The sequence below is a fragment of the Dendrobates tinctorius genome, unplaced genomic scaffold (assembly GCF_039654945.1).
Source record: "Dendrobates tinctorius isolate UK_male_01 unplaced genomic scaffold, ASM3965494v1 ptg000267l, whole genome shotgun sequence".
Lineage (NCBI taxonomy): Eukaryota > Metazoa > Chordata > Amphibia > Anura > Dendrobatidae > Dendrobates > Dendrobates tinctorius.
In genome coordinates this window covers 1,150,001-1,170,072 of record NW_027361934.1, presented here as the reverse complement: position 1 = coordinate 1,170,072, position 20,072 = coordinate 1,150,001, and the positions used below count along the sequence as shown (strand labels likewise).

At 41.9% G+C, this 20,072-nt stretch overlaps 1 protein-coding gene across 4 annotated transcripts in view; it reads right to left on the bottom strand.

The window, feature by feature from the left end:
• RBBP6 (RB binding protein 6, ubiquitin ligase) overlaps positions 1-20,072 on the bottom strand; it is a 41,661-nt gene that overhangs the window by 19,435 nt on the left and 2,154 nt on the right. For 2 of the 4 annotated variants that reach the window (XM_073559288.1, XM_073559290.1), the window contains exons 2-4: positions 11,892-11,991; positions 9,382-9,418; positions 1,704-1,748 (exon numbers count right to left, since the gene is read on the bottom strand). In XM_073559288.1, the coding sequence (XP_073415389.1) occupies positions 1,704-1,748; positions 9,382-9,418; positions 11,892-11,991 (182 nt within the window). Of the gene's footprint in view, positions 1-140; positions 1,396-1,703; positions 1,749-9,036; positions 9,419-11,891; positions 11,992-20,072 lie in introns of those variants that run through there. The other 2 variants (XM_073559292.1, XM_073559291.1) reach the window with 2 other exon arrangements.

Sequence of the window (20,072 nt, the reverse complement as noted above, 5' to 3'; positions counted from 1 at the left end):
ATTTTTGGGCCAGTCAAATAATCCTGTTGCAGACAGAACTGCATCTGGGGCAGGAGCGAGCATCGACTTCTATTGGTCTGCTGTGACCAAAACTACATTTACCTATCCACATTAGTCGGTGGCATCGGACAACCATCTGATTTGTATGGGGGATTTCTGACACATGGCAGCGGCTTGCTCCGCTCCTCCTATATATAGAGAGCATATGAAAGCGCAGTAGGAGGTAGTTTTTGTTTTGTTTTGTTTTTTTTTTGGGGGGGGGGGGGGGGCGACAGCTGTCCACTGTCTAAAATGTAAGAGCACCTTAAATAGGACCTTCCACTTTCCATACATATTTTTTCTTACCTGGTGTGAATGCCACTGTTCTCCTGAATCCATCATGTTTTTTCTTTTCTTTCTATGCCCCTCTGTTCCGGAGATATGGCGGCTTCTTTTCCATGTGAATAACTGGGCGTGGCTCTTAAGCCAACCCCCGCAGAGCATTGAGGTCCACACCCAGTTGGCTAACAAGACAAGATTTGTATACAGGGAAGAGGGTGCCGTATCTCCGGAACAAAGAGGCGCAGGAACAAAAGAAAAACATCGCCCAATTCAGGAGAACAGCGGCATTTACACCAGATTAAAAAAAAAATGTTTATTTTAAAGTTAACCACCTGATTTTGTTTTAGTGAACTTATTAGGGATTTGCTATTTGATCGCTCCAGTAATGTAATTTGTAAAGTGGCTCGGAAACAAAAAAAATAATTGAAGAAATATTCATGTAGCCAGTGCAGACATGCTTGTTTTATAGCTTGCGACACCATCACAATAATAAATGGTTGTACCGATTTCCCTTACTTTAATTTTGGAGTATTTTTAAAAGCAGGTATAAACATGGACTAGCTCCCAGCGACATGGGGTGCACACATTTTCTGGCCAGTCATGGCAGACCGTGGCTACAGAATAGATGGGCCTGTTCCATTGGCAGCGTCACACAGCGGATGGGCTCTGCACTCACTCACAAAACAAGCAAACTGTTCAATCATTTTTTTTATTACAATCGATAGAAATTGTACATTTACCGGTTATAAACGTTCGACACGAGGCCATTTTTGTTATGCATCATACATATAATTACCATTAAAAATATATATATATCATAGGCAGACATGTAGAGGCATAATTACAAGCATCACATGGAATATCAGTGCAAAAACAAAAATTACAACCAATTAAATCAAAAATAAAATGGAGATTGACGCCAGTATTGAGAATGATAACACTCCATAAGTAACACGTGAGGTAGCAAAGATGGCGAAACGTCCCATCAAAACTCGTCACAAGAAAGGGTAAAAGTCCAGCAGTGCCAAACGCCAAGCCATAATTCTTCTTTCCTCGGAGGAAAGTTCTTCAAAGCTCAGACAAAAAAAATAGAAGCATGAAAAAATTCTCAACATTACGAGCAAAAAAAAAAAAAAAAAAAAAAAAAAAAAATTCTTCTTGTGAAGAACACTTCAGTTGTTTCTTCGATAGCATAACAGAGGAATATCGTAGTTGGCAAATATATATATTGTAATTGCTGTTTTTTTTTTTGTTTTTTTTTAAAAAGGGAAAAAACCTGCACCGCTTACACAAAGGAAACTCACATACAACACAAAAATACTAAAAAAAAAAAATAAAAGGCAGAAAGACTGTAAAATCAACAGTAATGAATATACATATACCTTAGCAAGCTGGGCCAGAGATATAGATGCAGAAGCGTCATCAATCTGTTTACGGAAAATTAAAAAACGTTCAAGCATTAAAAAAAAAAAAGAAAAAAAAAAAAAAAAAGAAAAAAATTTAATAAAGCAAAAAAGTTTTAAACGTTCACATAGGAACGCAGTGACATAATACAGAGGTTTTCATATACATCAATTAATACAGACAATTACATATAACATGGATTATAGCAGCAATTCCAAAAACATTCTATTAAGACATTATACAATTGTGAATATCAATTGAATGGAAAATTGGAAAATGAACTTGTAATGTCAGATATATTTTTATTATTCGTACATGGCAAAAGAAAGCACTGCTTGTGTAGGTACGATGGGTGTATAAGAGGAAGGTGGGGTTAAAACCTTTATGGCAGTAGCGGTATGGCTGCACAGATGAATCTACCCACCTCCCGTATAAAATAGCTTTTTTTGTAGAGATCTGATGTACCCAGACATGAGAAATATAGAATAGAAACTATATGCAAATCAGGAAGTGCACTGGGTGGGGGGCGGGCGTCAGTGCACCGGGAGAAGCAACAATGCAAGTGCACTGACACGCCCTGACTGCACTTCCAACCCATTTTAGTTGTACAAGCTTCTATACGGTCATACCACCACTGTATGTACGTATTAAAAAAAAAAAAAAAAAAGTTTGCCTTTACAGGAAAAAGTCAAAAGGAATAAGAGGGATTTCAAAACTGATTTCCAAATAAGTCACTGTCAAGAGAAAATAGTCAAAAAATGCTACAAACATTGTACTCGGTAAGGCTGGGTTCACGTGGCATTTGGGTGCTGCATTTAACGCATCCTTACACAGCGGCATTAACGCTATGTAATGGATGCATTAACGCACCCATAGACTACTATAGACGAGTGCATCGCTAACGCATGTCATAATCGGCATGCATTAGCGATGTGCCGTCATTCTGTGACGGACCCTCGGACGCAGTCTGCAGCGTCCGAGGGTCCGTCACTGCTAGCGCAGTCACGGGAAGGAGTAGCATTAATGCAGTCCGTCAACGCTATGCGTTGAACGGACTGCTTTAACGCTATGTGAACCTGGCCTAAGGTTGGTAGCATTTGCTGACTATATTAGGGCACAGCTTTGACTGATACAAAAGATCCTTAAGATACAGGAAAAGACGGGGACAGTCACACTACAAAAATAACAGCATATGGAGGCGTTTAGATCTGGATTAGGCCGGAGAATCAACGGCCGTTGTAAAAACACAAGAAAAAAAAAAAAGACCAGTTGCATTTGTCGCATCCACATGGAAGACAGGTGCTTGAACTCTCCACCATTACATAAAATATCTTGGTAGGTAAAATAGACTAAAATAGTGTATGCCGAACAGATATAAGGTCAGGGAGAAAAACTGGTCATGTAGACTAGCACATAGGGCTTGTGTGACTGAGGCCTTAGGTGGTTTTTAGTGTTGAGCGGAAAGTGCTCGCAATTCGAGTTTGCATCAATTGTCTGAATATCCCCACATTTTTTTTTTGTCCGACAGCCGCAGAACATGTGAGGCCGAGACGCTACCAATATCTAACAATTTCAATTTATTGGCTCCATCCTGATGTGTGGGGGCCAATGAGATGAAGCAAAAGATGGTTGCCAATGGAAAAAGCCAGAATATCTCAAGACCGATGTGGTGTCTCATCAATAGTCGACATAAATAATGTGCTTCTGATAATGGATACAGACAGAAGAAAATGGAATATATAATGTCATGTAATGCAGTCACCTCAGGGAATCTCGCTGCATCATCTGCCATTTACTCGCTCCCCCGGCCTCAGTAGGAGCAATTCTGCTATTGGGGGTCTGTTAAGGAATTTGTTCTTGTCAATACTCATCCGTATGGACATCGTGCAGCACCACGCATGAGCCTTGCCAAGAACTGGATTGTGTCCTTTAAAAGGGAAAGGGTCTGCTCTGATCTTAAGAAATGTGCAATAAATTAAAAGGCTCATACATGTAATGTGCAAGTGGCCCAAGTGCGATGATCCAGTTGACAACTGAATTGATATAGACTGCCGGTGGAGCAGCTGAAGCTGAGAGGCAAGGACGGGTTCACATCTACAGCACAGAGGAATTACCATCTTATTCATAGCGCTGTGTGATGTAGAGGTGAACGCAGCAATTTTTTTTTACCAAATCAATATGGATCTAAATGGTGCAACAGAGGTGCTGGCAAATTAGCTTACATTGCCATCTGAACATTGATTTTTGGGCAAGCAGGTCTAATGATCAAGGTGTTTGTCCCACTATAACTCATCACCTAGTAATAGGACAGGTCACAAGCTACTGTTCGATGAGGCTTCGATCATGAGAATGGGGCAACAGTCCTGGTTGTGCACCACCACTCCATTCATTGTCTACGGGACTGATTGAGACACCGAGTGCTGTTCTCTGCTCACTATATGGCAGTGCCGCCATAAGGGCGTGATGGCAACAGTGGGCAGTTAAAGGGAGCGTCAGGTTTATGCTGCCCTATATGGGGGTAACAAAGTAGGGTCACTCAATACTTTTACCGTAATTGTGACAAAGTCACTGCTTTACCTGCTACAGTTCTACTATTCCTTCTGTGACATCTAGTTAGCCAGAAATGCTGTTGGATACAATAGAAGGGACCACTGGATATAACAGAAGGGATAAGAGCTATCCATGACTCATTAAAAATGACTGTTCAAACCAAGAACAGGCACTCAGTGCATCATGGCACAGTCAAACATTTAAGTACTCCTTCCTACTGGATTTCCATCTATCTCCTCCCCCCTATCTGTTAATTGACAGCTCGAAGGGCAGACATGGATGGAAAACAAGCAGGAGGGAAGGTGTACTTAAATTTTTTGCCTCACCATGATGCAGTGAGCGCCTGTGCTTGGTTTGAACAGTCATTAAAGAGTCCCTTTAATATGGAGATTTAACAGCACAAGCTCATCATTAGGAGGCCAACACCTTACGGGCAGTCGACTGTAAATGGCCAAAACTCAAGCCGATGGCCCGACAATCTGGGCATAAAGTCATGTGATCATCAGTGACCCTGGGTCAGCGGAGTTTGCCCCATGTGGCCAGCTGTACCGTGTCATCTCACCTGTAGAGTGGTGGATCTAAATAGCCAGCAAGGAGCCCAATGAGTGCCACACCGTTCCCCACTTTATGCTACCCTCAGATGGAGCAATATAGAAACCTGGTGACAGTCACTTTAAGACATATTACAATGGGTAGATATGGTTTAAAAAAAAAAAAAAAAACAATTTTTTTTTTTTAAATGATCGATCTCTCCAGTGCAAAATGTCTGAAGCCTTCCCATAAACAATGAATGTGCGGATTTTGCGTGTCTGGCGTCCACTGGCGATGTGCCCGATCTCGTCGTAACAATGAATCATTAGCAGAAACGATGGAAGAAATCAAGGGACAGAATCGCTGCAGTTACTCTCAAGACATTCCAGGAACACAAATGGCTAAAACAATATTCATTTTTATTTTATAAAACATGTGACTCATTAAATACACATGCTAACAAAAAGAAAACTCAAATGAAAAAAAGTAGGAAACAGAACTGCATAGGAACCATCATATACAATAGCCATGAGGGTCAACAGGTTAAATCAATGGCAAAACTAGGACAAAAAAAAAAAAAAAAAAAAAGATACAGATAACGTTTCTTAATACTATATCATATAAGCAATACAAATAGAGACTTGTATTGTGAGGACCATTAGGGTATTACATACAAAAGAGTCAATCAGAAATATGCAGAAACCAGAGAATGATGGCCGAAGAACGGCTAGGAAGTGGCAGGAAAAAAAAATAAAATTCAGAGATGTACAAACACGGGTTACATGAACTATAGTGGAGCAGGTGCACCAAGGGGACACATTTTGGGGGCTTCTATGACTGGACTGACAATTGAGGCACTGCTTCCCCTTAAGTTAGGGTATCTAGGTAATTGCCACTAAGTCGGATTTATGAGCCTCCATTAGAAGGGGTTTTCTCCTGTTTCTTGAAGCCGCCAGATTCAGAGCAGAGATTGCAAGCTCCAACAAGAGCTCGTAATCGCCGCCCTCCATGCCTAGGAAATCGGCCACCTCTGCCATCTAACCTAAGGCAACAAGCAGGAAACTATAGGAAAAATCCATTACATCCTTGAAAACATTGAGGATTTTTAAAGTAGGAAGTCATAAGACCTGAGAGGGAAAAAAAAAACAACACTACTTGTTAAAAAAAATAAATATATATATATATATATATATATATATATATATATATATATATATATATATATCTTTGGTGATCTAAAAGCACGATGTGGCACTGCCAGGTTCTGCTGGGTGAATAAGCGGGTTTCACATATGGGAAGTATGGGCAGGAAAGTTTCCTCCGATATCCAGAATCGATGCTTTCATTGATTCATTCATTTAGTCAAATATGGAATATTGACTAAACAGCCTTTAGGCCCCCCCCCTATACAGACTGGCTAGCAAATACTGCCTATGTAAGCAGGACTAGCCACCCATCTGATGTATATAGGGGCCACCAACTCCTCCCTAACAGAAGGACGGGCATGTTCGAAACGCCTAATCCTTATCTTCTCCAGGTATATATATAGGCCTCAGCCACAGATAGCAGCTGCTTACTCCTCCTGGGAGCAAGGGACACCTGCCAATCAGTGCAAGTCCACCAGTTTTTTTATTTTATTTACAATCTGACTATGGGGTTAATAATGGGGGCATCTTTATAGATAGCTCCCCATCACTAACCCCTGGGCTTGATGTCAGCTGCCAATACAAAGCTGACAATCCCCAAAACTATTACCCCACTTACTATCGCACCAGGGCAAGTGGGAAGAGCAGAGGCCAAGAACCAGAACTGGTGCATCTTATGAATGTACCATTTCTGGGGCGGCTGAGAGCTGATGTTTTTAGTCTGGGAGGAGTCCAATAGCAATGGCCCCTTCCTAGTCTATTCATATCAGCCCATAGCTGTCTGCCTAACTTTTGGCTGGTTAATAGGTGGACCCTACATAGTCTTTATTTGGGACTCCCCATTTTAATAACCAGTAAACACTAAGTTTACAGCTGTGAGCTTATATTAATAGCCTGTGAAGCTCCATGCTCCGTGTGAATTACACCCTTTTCCACGCTGTAAACATCTGCCCCAGCTGTCCGCTTTCCCTCTGCTGGTTATTAAAGTTTCGAATGATACCACACTATTTTTTCCTGTAATTTATTGATTTATTAAACACATGTATATTAAACTTAACACACTGTAATAATTACATAACTCACATATGTAGCTATTCTAGTCTGACTTGGCACGCTGTGATTTTACTGTACTCGGCTGATGAAATGTCGGGTATTCTAAGATGGGTGCATAAAAATCAGACAGAACACATATGGTACGTGTGCTGTGCGATTTTTTTCTCGCACCCATTGACTTATAATATTACAGGGTATATACACTAGTCTCCTTAATATTGCGTTGATCCAGGGAGCTAGTCTGATTGCCGTATGTGGAGTCGGAAAGGAATTTTTTTCCCCCCAATGTGAAGCTTACTGTTTTCCACATGGGGTTTTTTTGCCTTCCTCTGGATCAACATGTTAGGGCAAGTTAGGATAGGATATGGGTTGAATTAGATGGACTTAAAGTCTCCCTTCAACCTTAATAACTATGTTACTTGCATTGGCGAGTCTCATCTGATGTAAGAGGACAATCGCAGCATGCTGCAGTTTTTTTCTCAGTCCGAGCTGAGCAGAGAAAAAAAAAAAGAAGCGAATCAGAACAACATTAGACAGAGTGCAATCTGATTTTTTTTTTTAGTGGATTGTACTAGTCCATTTTTCACGCAAATGTGTAGGAGCCCTATGGCCAACAATCAGTACATCCACTCCTAGTGCTAGAATACGGCACAACTATGAAGAATCAGAGATCATTCACCTATAGATCTCCTTCCATGGCGGAAATACCATTTAATTTCCACCAAGTCCCTCTGCCTTCAGCCCAATGATCACCAGTCTGAGAATGCTGATTATTAGAGACGAGTGTCTTCAGTGGGGGGTGTCTTAGGTAGCTTATAACATGCGTAGGTTGTGACTAATATTGCCACCATCAAATAATGTCACTCCCCCATCTCTATGTAGACTGATAACACATGTGTACAAAATATTATATAGAGAATAAGGGGAAAATCAACTTTGTGGTACAAAATTTGTACCAAAAAAAGTCAAATTATGGTGCATGTGGCACATTTATGTTTCTTTTCAAAAATGATGCTATATTTTACACCACTAATTGGCATAAATTATAGCTACGTCAGCTCTTAGATCTTTAAAAGGGGTCTGTAATGACAGCATTTCCTTTTACTGTGAAGCTCCATTTTTAAAAACCTGAGCGATACCCAAATAAGTCAGGATGGCCAGGTCCTTGTACAAGAGGAAGCTGTACGGTTTGGGAATTATAGTCAGCGGCAAAAACAAACATCTGCCGTCCGCTGTTCACATTGAAAGACTTGATGGACAGAAAAGTGCTGGGTACCCTGTTGGGACCCAACTTGATCCATTGGCTACCAACAGAGGTATGTGTCAAAAAAAAAAAAAAAAAAAGTTTGACACTTTAATATAGGAGGCAAATTTGTTTATCTGGGATTGACAATGAACATTGTATTCGCAGAAACTAGAAAGTTCTACGAACAGAGAGAAAGCAATCAATAATGGATCGCTCTTTCCCCAACCCGTGCCTGTTCAGCATACTGATATGCAGAGCCAGAACAAAGCATCAGCACGTGATACCACACCGGGACCAGCGTCTACGGTGGGTGGGGGGGCAATAGAAATCAGGTCGTGTGTTAATCTGCACCGTAGTGACCTGGTTTATCTGAGACCTCAAGCAAAACAAGTTGCAGTCATCTAAAATGCAATTAACACGACCATCACGTCCTGCGTTACTGTATACGGGAGGTGGGTGTTTTGTCCTTGGCAGAAACAGAACAAAAAAAAATTGGGCTACACGCAAGAAGCCAAGCTTTATCTCTACATGCAGATAACCGGAAAAAAAAAAAAAAAAAAACAATCACTGACCAACTACAGCGATTTACCATATATGTGCAAGTAGAATGTCAAGAAAATGACAGATTGTGCATAAACTTAATTAAATTACACTGCAACAGGAACATTTCATATAAAAAAGGGCAATTCACGAGTATGAACCATTAAAAACAATACAAATGTTAAAGCATATAAAACAATCCTTTGCAAAAATGTCATTTTTTTTATACTCTGCAAACACTACAAATCACATGGAATACTTTATTGCAGTTAACAGTACAAATACGGTTGTAAAAAAATATATGTATAAAAATGAAAACCCACAACAGAACATGACATCATGTTCACAAGAGGGATCGATCCTACAGACGGTACAAGGTCCTGTGTGACAGGAGGGCGCTGAGAATTCAATATGAAATACAAGTGGCAGAAGGACACAGTGCTCGGCAGGGATATAAAATACATAGTATTCACAATTTGTAAGTTTAACAAAACCACAATGGGGGGGAAATTAGCAGGCCAGAGCCCTCAGCTTAAAAGGATGGAGAAAAAGAGGTATAAAGGAAAAATAGGTGATTGTGGGGTTACATACGGATTTTGATGTTCCACTCACTGGCTCGGCGCGACTTCTGGAAGTCAAACAGAAAGAAAAAAGAAAAGCAAATTAGCATTTCGGCAAACCTCTGCACATCAAGACATGGTGTGACACCCAAGCAGTCATTTTATGCACTTTATAGGGGCATTGTCATAATGTTATGTTATCATTTTGATCAGTGGAGACCTTAAAAGGTTGTCCACTACTTTTACATTGATGACCTATCCATAGGATAGGTCATCAATGTCTGATCGTCCGGGATCCAACACCCCCACCAATCTGCTGTTATCGGTGTTGGCAGCTGGGAGTACCTACTTGCTGAGCGTCTCCGTCTTCCGGTAGTGGCAGGGGCTTGTTCAAAGCAATAGGAGGCAGAAGCGCTTTACCAGAAGACAGCCAGCTCCGCAAGCATTTCCGGCTGCCGATAACAGCTGATCAGCGGGGGTGCCGAGCGTTGGACCCCAGCTGAACTGGTATTGATGACCTATCCCATGGATAGGTCATCAATGTAAAAGTAGCGGACAGCCTATTTAAAAATGAGCCGAGTGTGCATTTACACATGCTTTAGTTAAAAATTGTAAGTCATGATGGAATAGACAGCAGATCCTACTTATTTCTATGGAACAGAAATGGACATGGATTCCACTGGTAATGGGGGTGAGGGGGTCTGTCAAGCTTTTCTTTTATCCCTTTTTCAGCTTCTAAAGTCTTGACAGAGCCCCCAGCACAAGCAGATAGATCTAACAGCTCATTTACATATTTAGAAAAATGTGGATTTCTGTGGAACAAGACATCAGACCGCAGTTATCAAGGTGTCATTTATTCGGTGACCATATATGTGATTATTAAAAATAAAAACCACAACCTGCTGTCTACCAGTAGCATAACAGGTTGACGGTCTGTCCCCTAACCCAATCATTGGGATTGCTTTCTTGTATTTTCACATCTCAATCTCGACGCTACATCACAGATTTCCATCTACATACAGAATTTAGGAAAATAATTGGATTAACTGTCGTAACTGACCCTTGCAGAAGCCTTTATCAAACTACTGTATCTGTACAAAATGTATCACAGTATAAGGCTGGTTTCACATTTGCGTTTTTTTAGCGCTGGAAAAAAACGCATACCTGCGCATGCGTTTTTCCCCTATATTTAACATGGGTGCGCATACCTGCGCGCTGGTAAGCGCATGTATGCGATTTTCATGCGCTGTGTTTTTTTGGGGTGTGCGTTGGTATTTTCCAGACGCAGCATGTTGCATTTTTTGGCCCTGCAAAAAAGCGCATGCGCACATATGCGCACGTTTTGCGCTAAAAATGGCCATTATAGCCTATGGATGCGCATATGTGCGCACTGGCATGCTCATGTATGCGTTTTTTTGCATATGCGTTTTTTTTTTTTAACCATGGAATTTAGGGGTTTGGGTTAGAGTTAGGGTTAGTTAAGGGGGTTTAAGGTTAGGGTTAGGGTCAGGGTTGGGGTTTGGGTTAGGGTTAAGTATGGTTTGGTTAAGGGTTAGGGTCAGGGTTAGGGTCAGGATTAGGGTTAAGTATGGTTTTGTTAAGGGTTAGGGTCAGGGTTAGGGTTAGGGTCAGGGTTAGGGTTAAGTATGGTTTTGTTAAGGATTAGGGTCAGGGTTAGGGTCAGGATTAGGGTTAAGTATGGTTTTGTTAAGGATTAGGGTCAGGGTTAGGGTCAGGATTAGAGTTAAGTATGGTTTTGTTAAGGGTTAGGGTCAGGGTTAGGGTCAGGGTTAAGTATGGTTTTGTTAAGGATTAGGGTCAGGGTTAGGGTCAGGATTAGGGTTAAGTATGGTTTTGTTAAGGGTTAGGGTCAGGGTTAGGGTTAAGTATGGTTTTGTTAAGGATTAGGGTCAGGGTTAGGGTCAGGATTAGGGTTAAGTATGGTTTTGTTAAGGGTTAGGGTCAGGGTTAGGGTCAAGTATGGTTTTGTTAAGGATTAGGGTCAGGGTTAGGGTCAGGATTACGGTTAAGTATGGTTTTGTTAAGGGTTAGGGTCAGGGTTAGGGTTAGGGTCAGGGTCAGGGTTAAGTATGGTTTTGTTAAGGATTAGGGTCAGGGTCAGGATTAGGGTTAAGTATGGTTTTGTTAAGGGTTAGGGTTAGGGTCAGGATTAGGGTTAAGTATGGTTTTGTTAAGGGTTAGGGTCAGGGTTAGGGTTAGGGTTATTTAGGGTTTAGGGTTTGGGTTAAGTATGATTTGGTTAAGGGTTAGGGTCAGGGTTAGGGTCAGGGTTAGTAAAGTCATGGTTTGGGTAGTGTGAGGGGCCACCTAAAAATGTTGGAAAAAAACGCAAACGCGGTAAAAACGCACTAAAAACGCGTACAAACGCTTAAAAACGCTGCGTTTTTTTCATGCATGCTCAAAAATGCTTGAAAAAAACGCAGCAGTTGTATGCTTATGTATGCGTTTTTTCAATGCGTTTTTTTGCGGGAAAAACGCGCTGCAAAAAAAAGCAAGTGTGAAACTAGCCTAAGAACTTACATGACAAATGTCTTGGTAGCAGTTTTCACTCCTCCAATTGGGATTCTTCGAACAATGACAGAAGAGTTCTTGGGAATAAGAGCGGCTTCATCTGTGTACTCTACAGGGGCGAATAGAAGACGTCAGACATGGAGGGGGGTGAGGGACATTACATTTTATGAATTATAATAAATGATTGTAACACTCAGTTGTGCAGGACTTGGGTCATCAATATCAGTCGGAGTCCCGACACCGGGCACCACCATGATAGGCTGTTTGTACGGCACTGTGCTGTGTGCATTGTGAAGTGGCCATTCTTGGGTACTGCAGCTCAGCTCCTATTGAAGTCAATGGCAGTTGAGCTGTAGTACCCTAGAACGGCCAGTACACGATATACGGAGCTGTGCTGTTCCAGCTCTATGCACCGATAGCCGCTGATCGGTGGGGAGCCAGGCTACCACCAATCTGAAAAAAAGATCTATCCTATCAGGTCATCAATATCTTAGTCCTGGAAAGCCATTTATCCTCCATAAAGGTGCACGAGTTAAAGTGAAAGTATCACAGCACTCATCACTGGAGCAGTGGCAGCCCAAGAAACGTGTTTTTTTTTTTATTTAGTGCCAAATACGCAATAAACAAGCGGTTCTCCCACATCTGAACTACCCCTTTATCCATACAGGGATGTAAGTAACTACGAAGGTCCCCGCCGCAATGTAACACGAAGAACCAACTACAAAAATCAAGTTTCATACAATTTTCCTGTGAAATGACAAGAACACAGCTCATCATAGATGATCTAGGGGCAAGAAAGCCCTAAATGAAAAAAAAAAAAAAAAAACTCAAACAGCAGATATTTCACTGTCACGTCCATAGCTAGCTTGGAACAGGAGTCCACTTTTTAAAGGGGTTTTCCAGACTAAAAAGAACAGTCTACGGTCACCATGACTGGAGGATGGCGACAATGTGCAGTCACGGCTCCCCTGTATTCACAGCACTGGTGGGCAGCCACGTGGCCTCATTATGCAATTTGCCCACTTATGGTTACGTACAGACGGGGCTCTCACCTGCTTCTCTCAACTATCTAGTTAGAGAAGTGCAGGAAAATCTAATCAGCACCAGATCGCCCACTTGCACTGCAAATATGAGGCAATTGTGACAGTCATGTTTTTTTTTGCAGACCTTTCAGCCAAAAAAAAAAAACCCCTTAATCATATATTCTACATAGCACGTTCCAAGCGCATCCACTGCCTTGACAGAGCGCCTAATGCACAGACTATAGAAATATAAGTGTGTAGTGGTCTGCAGCCTCCTCTAGGGGGAGCCATAGCATATAGCTGGATCAGTGTCATGCCCTACAGCAGCCACTGGGAAATTGGTAATAGTCTGGGAGATGTTCATTGACTTCTATGGAAGAGCTGTAAGCATCAGTGATGAGCGGACGTGCTCGTGTCGAGTGTTATCGAGTATGCTCAGGTGTTAGCTGAATGTCTTTGGCGTGCTCGAGTAATATGTTGAGTCCCCACAACTGTATGATTCGCGGCTGACAACACATGCAGGTGTTGCCTAACAAACAGAATCCTTGCATGGTTTGCAGCTGTCTAACAGCCACGAATCATGCAGCAGAAGCAGCGACTCAAACATATTATTCAAAAACGCCAAATACACTCGGATAACCCTATCAGAGTGCGCTCGCTCATGACTAGTGGGCATGCTCTGTAATTAGTTATCAGTCATTGTACAGGAGGAGGTGAGCTGTGATATCACCTATTATGAATGGTGGATCCTGCGTTACTGTATACAGAGGTGATGTCATTGTACAGGAGGCGAGCTGTGACATCTAGTGTGTTACTAATTTTTTCCATTGCAGCAGTTACCACATAGGGTTAAAATTACATTATTCATGATTTATATGGATGTGAGGATTACAGATTTTGTTGTAAATATTTATAAACGACTAGTAACATTACATTTTAGGGTATGTGCACACGATCCGGAGTTGCTGTGGGTTGGACTCTGTACTTCTGCAGCGTCAAACCCACCGCAGCCAGATGTTACAGCAGAGTGGATGAGACTTCAAGAAATCCCATGCTCACTATTCACCCACGGCTCACCTGCGGACATAGACATGCGGCGAATCTTTCCAGACATGTCAATCTCTCTTGTGGAAATCCCAGTCTCCACAGGACTCGGTTTAGTGAACACATGCGGATTCATCTGTGTTGAACAGACGGCAGCGTTTTGGACACATCAAACTACCGTACTTCCGAATTGTGTGCATCCGGCCCTATAGTTCAGATCTTTTCACAAGTCGCAGTACCAAATATTTTTTCAATTTTTTTAAAGCATGATTCAAATGTTAGGTTTTATTGAAAATTTTTTTCCATTGTTTCAGTGTAAATTTGAACCTTGGGGAGATCATTGACCGATCACACTATATAATACAGTACGGCCTCCTATGAAGCGAAGCTTGTGGTTGGGATGTGGAGCTGCACCCTGATGGCAGTGACGGTGGTCTTTAGTAGGCCCCTGGCTGCCACAGCAACCCATCGCCCCCACCGAGTGGGTGGGTGAGGCTGTCTATATAAAAAGATGTAAGCAGCAATATGGTAACATATTCCTTTAAAAACAACTACATTGATATGCAAGGAGGAAAGAAAAGGCCATCAGATTATCCAATCAGACATGTACACACAAGGTACACGTATCTGGGAGGCATTGTTACTCCCGTGACAAAGAATAGCTGCAGTTTTCTATCAAAGTTGCGGTAATCTCTGAGCAGTACCCGTTCCTATGTTAATTCTCTGTGCACAAACTACAGAAATCCCCACAGACAGGCCTAGAGCGGAAGGACGTGCACACCACAGGGGGCCAAACAGCATTTCAATTGTTAAGCCGGCCCAAACCGGCCACAAGAAAAGGCAACCCCAATCCTAACAGTTCAATAGTCACACACCAGACGCTATTCAGTGTACACCTCAATAGGGGAGTCTGGTGGGGGAAGGGGGCTCAGGGAAAAATACAAGATGAATAGGTTTATACAAGGACAGACGGCTGCCATATAAACACTAAGAAACCAGTAAAGTAACATTGCTTCAAGACTGCCGCAATCATCTTATATAATGCACCCAGGGCTGTAATGTGGCTGGAAGAAGCCTTCACTGGGAGCCTCACAGTGCAATCTGAGAAACTGGCCATTACAAGGGTAAATCTTGATTGCCATCCTTAAAGGTATTTTATATTGGATTGGAGGGGGATCAGGCTCTGGGGGAGTCCAGCGAGAGGGACTGCGGCATTCAGCGAGCGCTGCAGCCTCGGCCGCTCGGTTCAGGTCACTGCTGGATATTGCACCGTTCTATTGAAAAGGATACGGCAACACTGCAAAACCCACCACAGGCTGCAGCACTCGCCAAAAGTCACACCCATAACCCCCCCCTCCCACCCAGCAATATTCTGAACCTGGAAAGCCCCTTTAAAAAGAGGTTCAGCTCAGGACAGACATAACAGGCACTTGCCGCCAGTGACGTCCCTGTGATAACGTCTCTAGAAGAGAACAATACTCCAGAGCATCCAACAAAACAACACCGGCAGCTCTGGGCTCACAAAGCAAAACATCGTTTTAAAGGATTACCGAATCTCAGCCTTTACACAATTACAAAACACAAATCCAGGCAAAAGACATCAATTGTGTAAACCTGCCCCCCAAACATGTCAACTACTCCTGCGGATTAGATTTGTGGATGGTCACAGTGTGTGTGTGTGGGGGGGGGGGGTAAATTACAAAATGCAGCCGGCATGAGCCCATACACATTAGAGGGGTTTGCCACTACTAAATAAGTCCGGCTTCTTCCAGGTGACAAGGAGGGCGGCTTTTATAGAAATCAAAAGTAGCAGTGTTTCAGAGAGAAACAATACCTAGCTGCAATTGTGCGGATTCATGACGCCTCCGAATGAATTTTGGGCAGCGTGACTAATGACAGGCTCCCTATAAGGTCCCCCACATAGCCACTACTTGGTGCAGCGCCTAATTAGCGCTGCGGAGCCTTTTTCTCAGGATCTGTGAGGCGTGCAGTAGTCACAGCTCCCCATCATTGCATGAGATGAATAAACAACTTTGAAAAAAAAAAAAAAAGACAAAATATACAGAATTTAGATTTTCGTAGCAATCGCCCATCTGGATAGGCCACCCCGGACCTCTATATTGTCCTGTATTCAGTGATCAGACACCCGCTTAACACAAACAGTTCTGCATTTGTCCCATAATTAGCAAAATAAAGGGGATATAGTGGGAAATTAGTCAATTTTAGTATAGTATGTTGCATACACCACCCAAGACTATATTATAGCAACTAAAGGACAGTCATAGACCAAAACTGGAATAAAACAAAAACACATGACCATAGTCCTATCATTAAAAATATTTTATTGATATACCATAATAATATAAAACCAAGGTTTAATTAAAAAAGCAGCAAAACATCAAATATATATATGATAATATGCATAAAAATTGAAGGGTCAGCTAACCATAATCATAAGAGAAGGTTACACATGTGTAGGGTCCCATGCCACAGAAAAATATGCAAATAGTGTTACATAACGAATATAAAAATATATATAATAGTGCCGTAAAGGTATGTGATAAAAAACATATATTAACAAAACGACATACAATTAGATTAAAGTGCAATATATGTGCTAACAAAAAACACAATTTGTGTGAATAATAAACACTAAAGTGCAAAGTGCAATAGTGTCCAGCAGGGGTTGCTACACATAGATAAAATTGCGATTTTGTGACCACGAACATATATCTCTTAACGAATGAGAGTGTATGAAGGCGCAGTTAGGAGATAAACAATCACCACAGGTAGTAGTAAAACCATCAAGCACCACATAAACTGCGATCTGTGCAGTGTCTTATACTTGATTGTTTTACATTATACCAGTATTTAATGTCTTAATGCTAGATGTGGCAGCTTCATTCAATTCAGGTCATGTGCATTATATGCATATGCTTTAATAATAATTGAAACACCACGCCTTTCTGACTGTGATTGGTCTAAATTTTGTTTAATGAGTCTTGATTGGTTCTTTGGTACATAAATACCTATTGGCTTCTGCTAGTATCCACCCCCTGACGAAGGCAATTGGCCGAAACGCGCGTTGGGGAAGGGCAGCTACCTCTGGCGTGTAGGAGCATTTATAAATCCACAGGTATAACTATTTAACATTGTAGTCTGGTTGTTGGCAGCAACCATTTCGTTTTTCTGATTGGTTTACTACTACCTGTGGTGATTGTTTATCTCCTAACTGCGCCTTCATACACTCTCATTCGTTAAGAGATATATGTTCGTGGTCACAAAATCGCAATTTTATCTATGTGTAGCAACCCCTGCTGGACACTATTGCACTTTGCACTTTAGTGTTTATTATTCACACAAATTGTGTTTTTTGTTAGCACATATATTGCACTTTAATCTAATTGTATGTCGTTTTGTTAATATATGTTTTTTATCACATACCTTTACGGCACTATTATATATATTTTTATATTCGTTATGTAACACTATTTGCATATTTTTCTGTGGCATGGGACCCTACACATATGTGTAACCTTCTCTTATGATTATGGTTAGCTGACCCTTCAATTTTTATGCATATTATCATATATATATTTGATGTTTTGCTGCTTTTTTAATTAAACCTTGGTTTTATATTATGGTATATCAATAAAATATTTTTAATGATAGGACTATGGTCATGTGTTTTTGTTTTATTCCATTTGTCCCATAATGACAACTCCTAGATATAATGTGAAACAACTCACAAGTTTTATCCACAGAGTAATACAGCACCACCAGGCAAAACAGAAGCCCAATGAGTCCAGTTTGCCCACCGCTATTAGTCTCAATTGTCGGTGGACATCACATAAACCGCATCCAATGAGCACAACCTAGATAAAAGTACATAAAGCCGGCCAGTCACATCAGGGCCATTAAGGACAAAATGACCAATGGAGAGGATTTATTAAAGGTTTTGTGAAGGAAAGTGAAGCAGCTACCAAGGGCAACTGATAAGATAAAATATAACCTCTTTCATTTTCCAAGGTTTTTAAAAAGTGAAAGAATCTGATTGTTTTAGGAGGGAAAAAAAAAACCTTTGCACTTGTTATTCTTGTGATAAATCACTCTCAAAAGGTAAAATAAACCTGCCGTAATCTAATATATAAAGCTCAAAGTGTGTATGTGTGTATGTTTGTATGTCCAGGATAGGCATCCGCACCGTCACAGCTACAGCCACAAAATTTGGCACAGTCACACGTCTGGACCCCGAGAGCATCATAAGCTATGTTGTGAGGCGAAATTTTAACCCCGCGCGTTCCAATTCACCAAACAATTTGCCCCTATCTACATACTGGGGAAAAAGTGTGTGCGTGGCAAGCCCCGCCCCTCATTAGGATGTCATAATGACCCTATTTGCATAATGGGGAAACAGTGTGTGCATATCAAGCCTCGCCCATCATTATGATGTCACAATGGTTGCCATGGCGACGCTGATGTCATCATAGGTTGCAAGCCCCGCCGCTCATTATGATGTCATAATGGTTGACTATGGGATGGCGGATGTGTGATGTGTATATGGGCACGGGACTATGGGATGGCGGATGTGTATATGGGCACGGGACTATGGGATGGCGGATGTGTATATGGGCACGGGACTATGGGATGGCGGATGTGTATATGGGCACGGGACTATGGGATGGCGGATGTGTATATGGGCACGGGACTATGGGATGGCGGATGTGTATATGGGCACGGGACTATGGGATGGAGAATATGTATGATGGGTATATGGGCACGGGACAATGGGATGGAGAATATGTATGATGGGTATATGGGCATGGGACTATGGGATGGAGGATATGTATGATGGGTATATGGGCATGTGACTATGGGATGGAGGATGTGTGATGGGTATATGGGCACGGGCCTATGGGATGGAGGATATGTATGATGGGTATATGGGCACGGGCCTATGGGATGGAGGATATGTATGATGGGTATATGAGCACGGGCCTATGGGATGGAGGATATGTATGATGGGTATATGGGCACGGGACTATGGGATGGAGGATAATTATAATTTGTTATAACTAACCACAGTTAGTTACTATGCCCGGGCAGCACCGGGCTATTCAGCTAGTTCATTATAAAAGCACATGCCTCAAGTGCCTTTACCCACATAGACGTAACCATGTGAGGCCTTACACCAAAAGCTGGGAGTGGTCCTCGTCAAGAGCAAGTACAGATTGTGCAATGAGACATTAGATTGTGGACAGCTACAAAAACTGGAAACGCATGCGGCAAAAAACACATGGGCAATGAATAAAAACTACGTTTAACGTGACTTCTTAGCGTTGCCCATAAATGACCAGATTGTCAGATAACGTCTCTATTCTCATTAACAAAAATAGGTTCTATAAATACCTTTTCAAGAACTAGTAGGAAAAAAAAAAAAAAAAAAAAAAAAAAGCATTTACACCCTATGAAGCACCGACCGTATATAGACACGTGAAAAACGTGCAACTGAAGTTCAGCCTGCTCCAGGTCCACCGCCATTTTCCTAGCCCCCACAACATGGTCTGACTATAGAGGAGCAGCTGCCAGACACCGCGGCCGGCAGATAGTCTTCCGTGAGAACAAAGGATTGGACGCTGAACCTTAACATGTCGGATTCTCCTCTCCATCCACCTAAAGGGATGATTTAGGGGAGTCTAATGAATCAGAGGGCCCCCAAAAAAGGTAACAATTGGCGCAAGTGGATTTGCAGCACATGGCAAAGCAGCCACTGGCGAGTCTCACCTGATGGCATCTGTAGCTCTCGACTAGCTGGCCTGGCGTCATCGCTGCAGCGCACGTGACATGGCGCCAGGCTAGTCAATCAATAGAAGAGCTGCTGATGTCATCAGGCAGGAGGTGAATCTTGCGCCTCCAGGTAGAGGCCGAAAATAACAAACACGGCCAGTCGACTGGATCCTAAAAATTGATTTGCACCCAAGATTTCCCCCAAATACATTTATCACATTTCAATAGGATTCAAGATGCATTTATGATCACGGGTGGCCTAAAATAGAGGTCCCCACCGATTCTAAAGTTAGTTGTGTGAGAATTGCTCCATTCACTTCTATGGGATAGCTGTTAA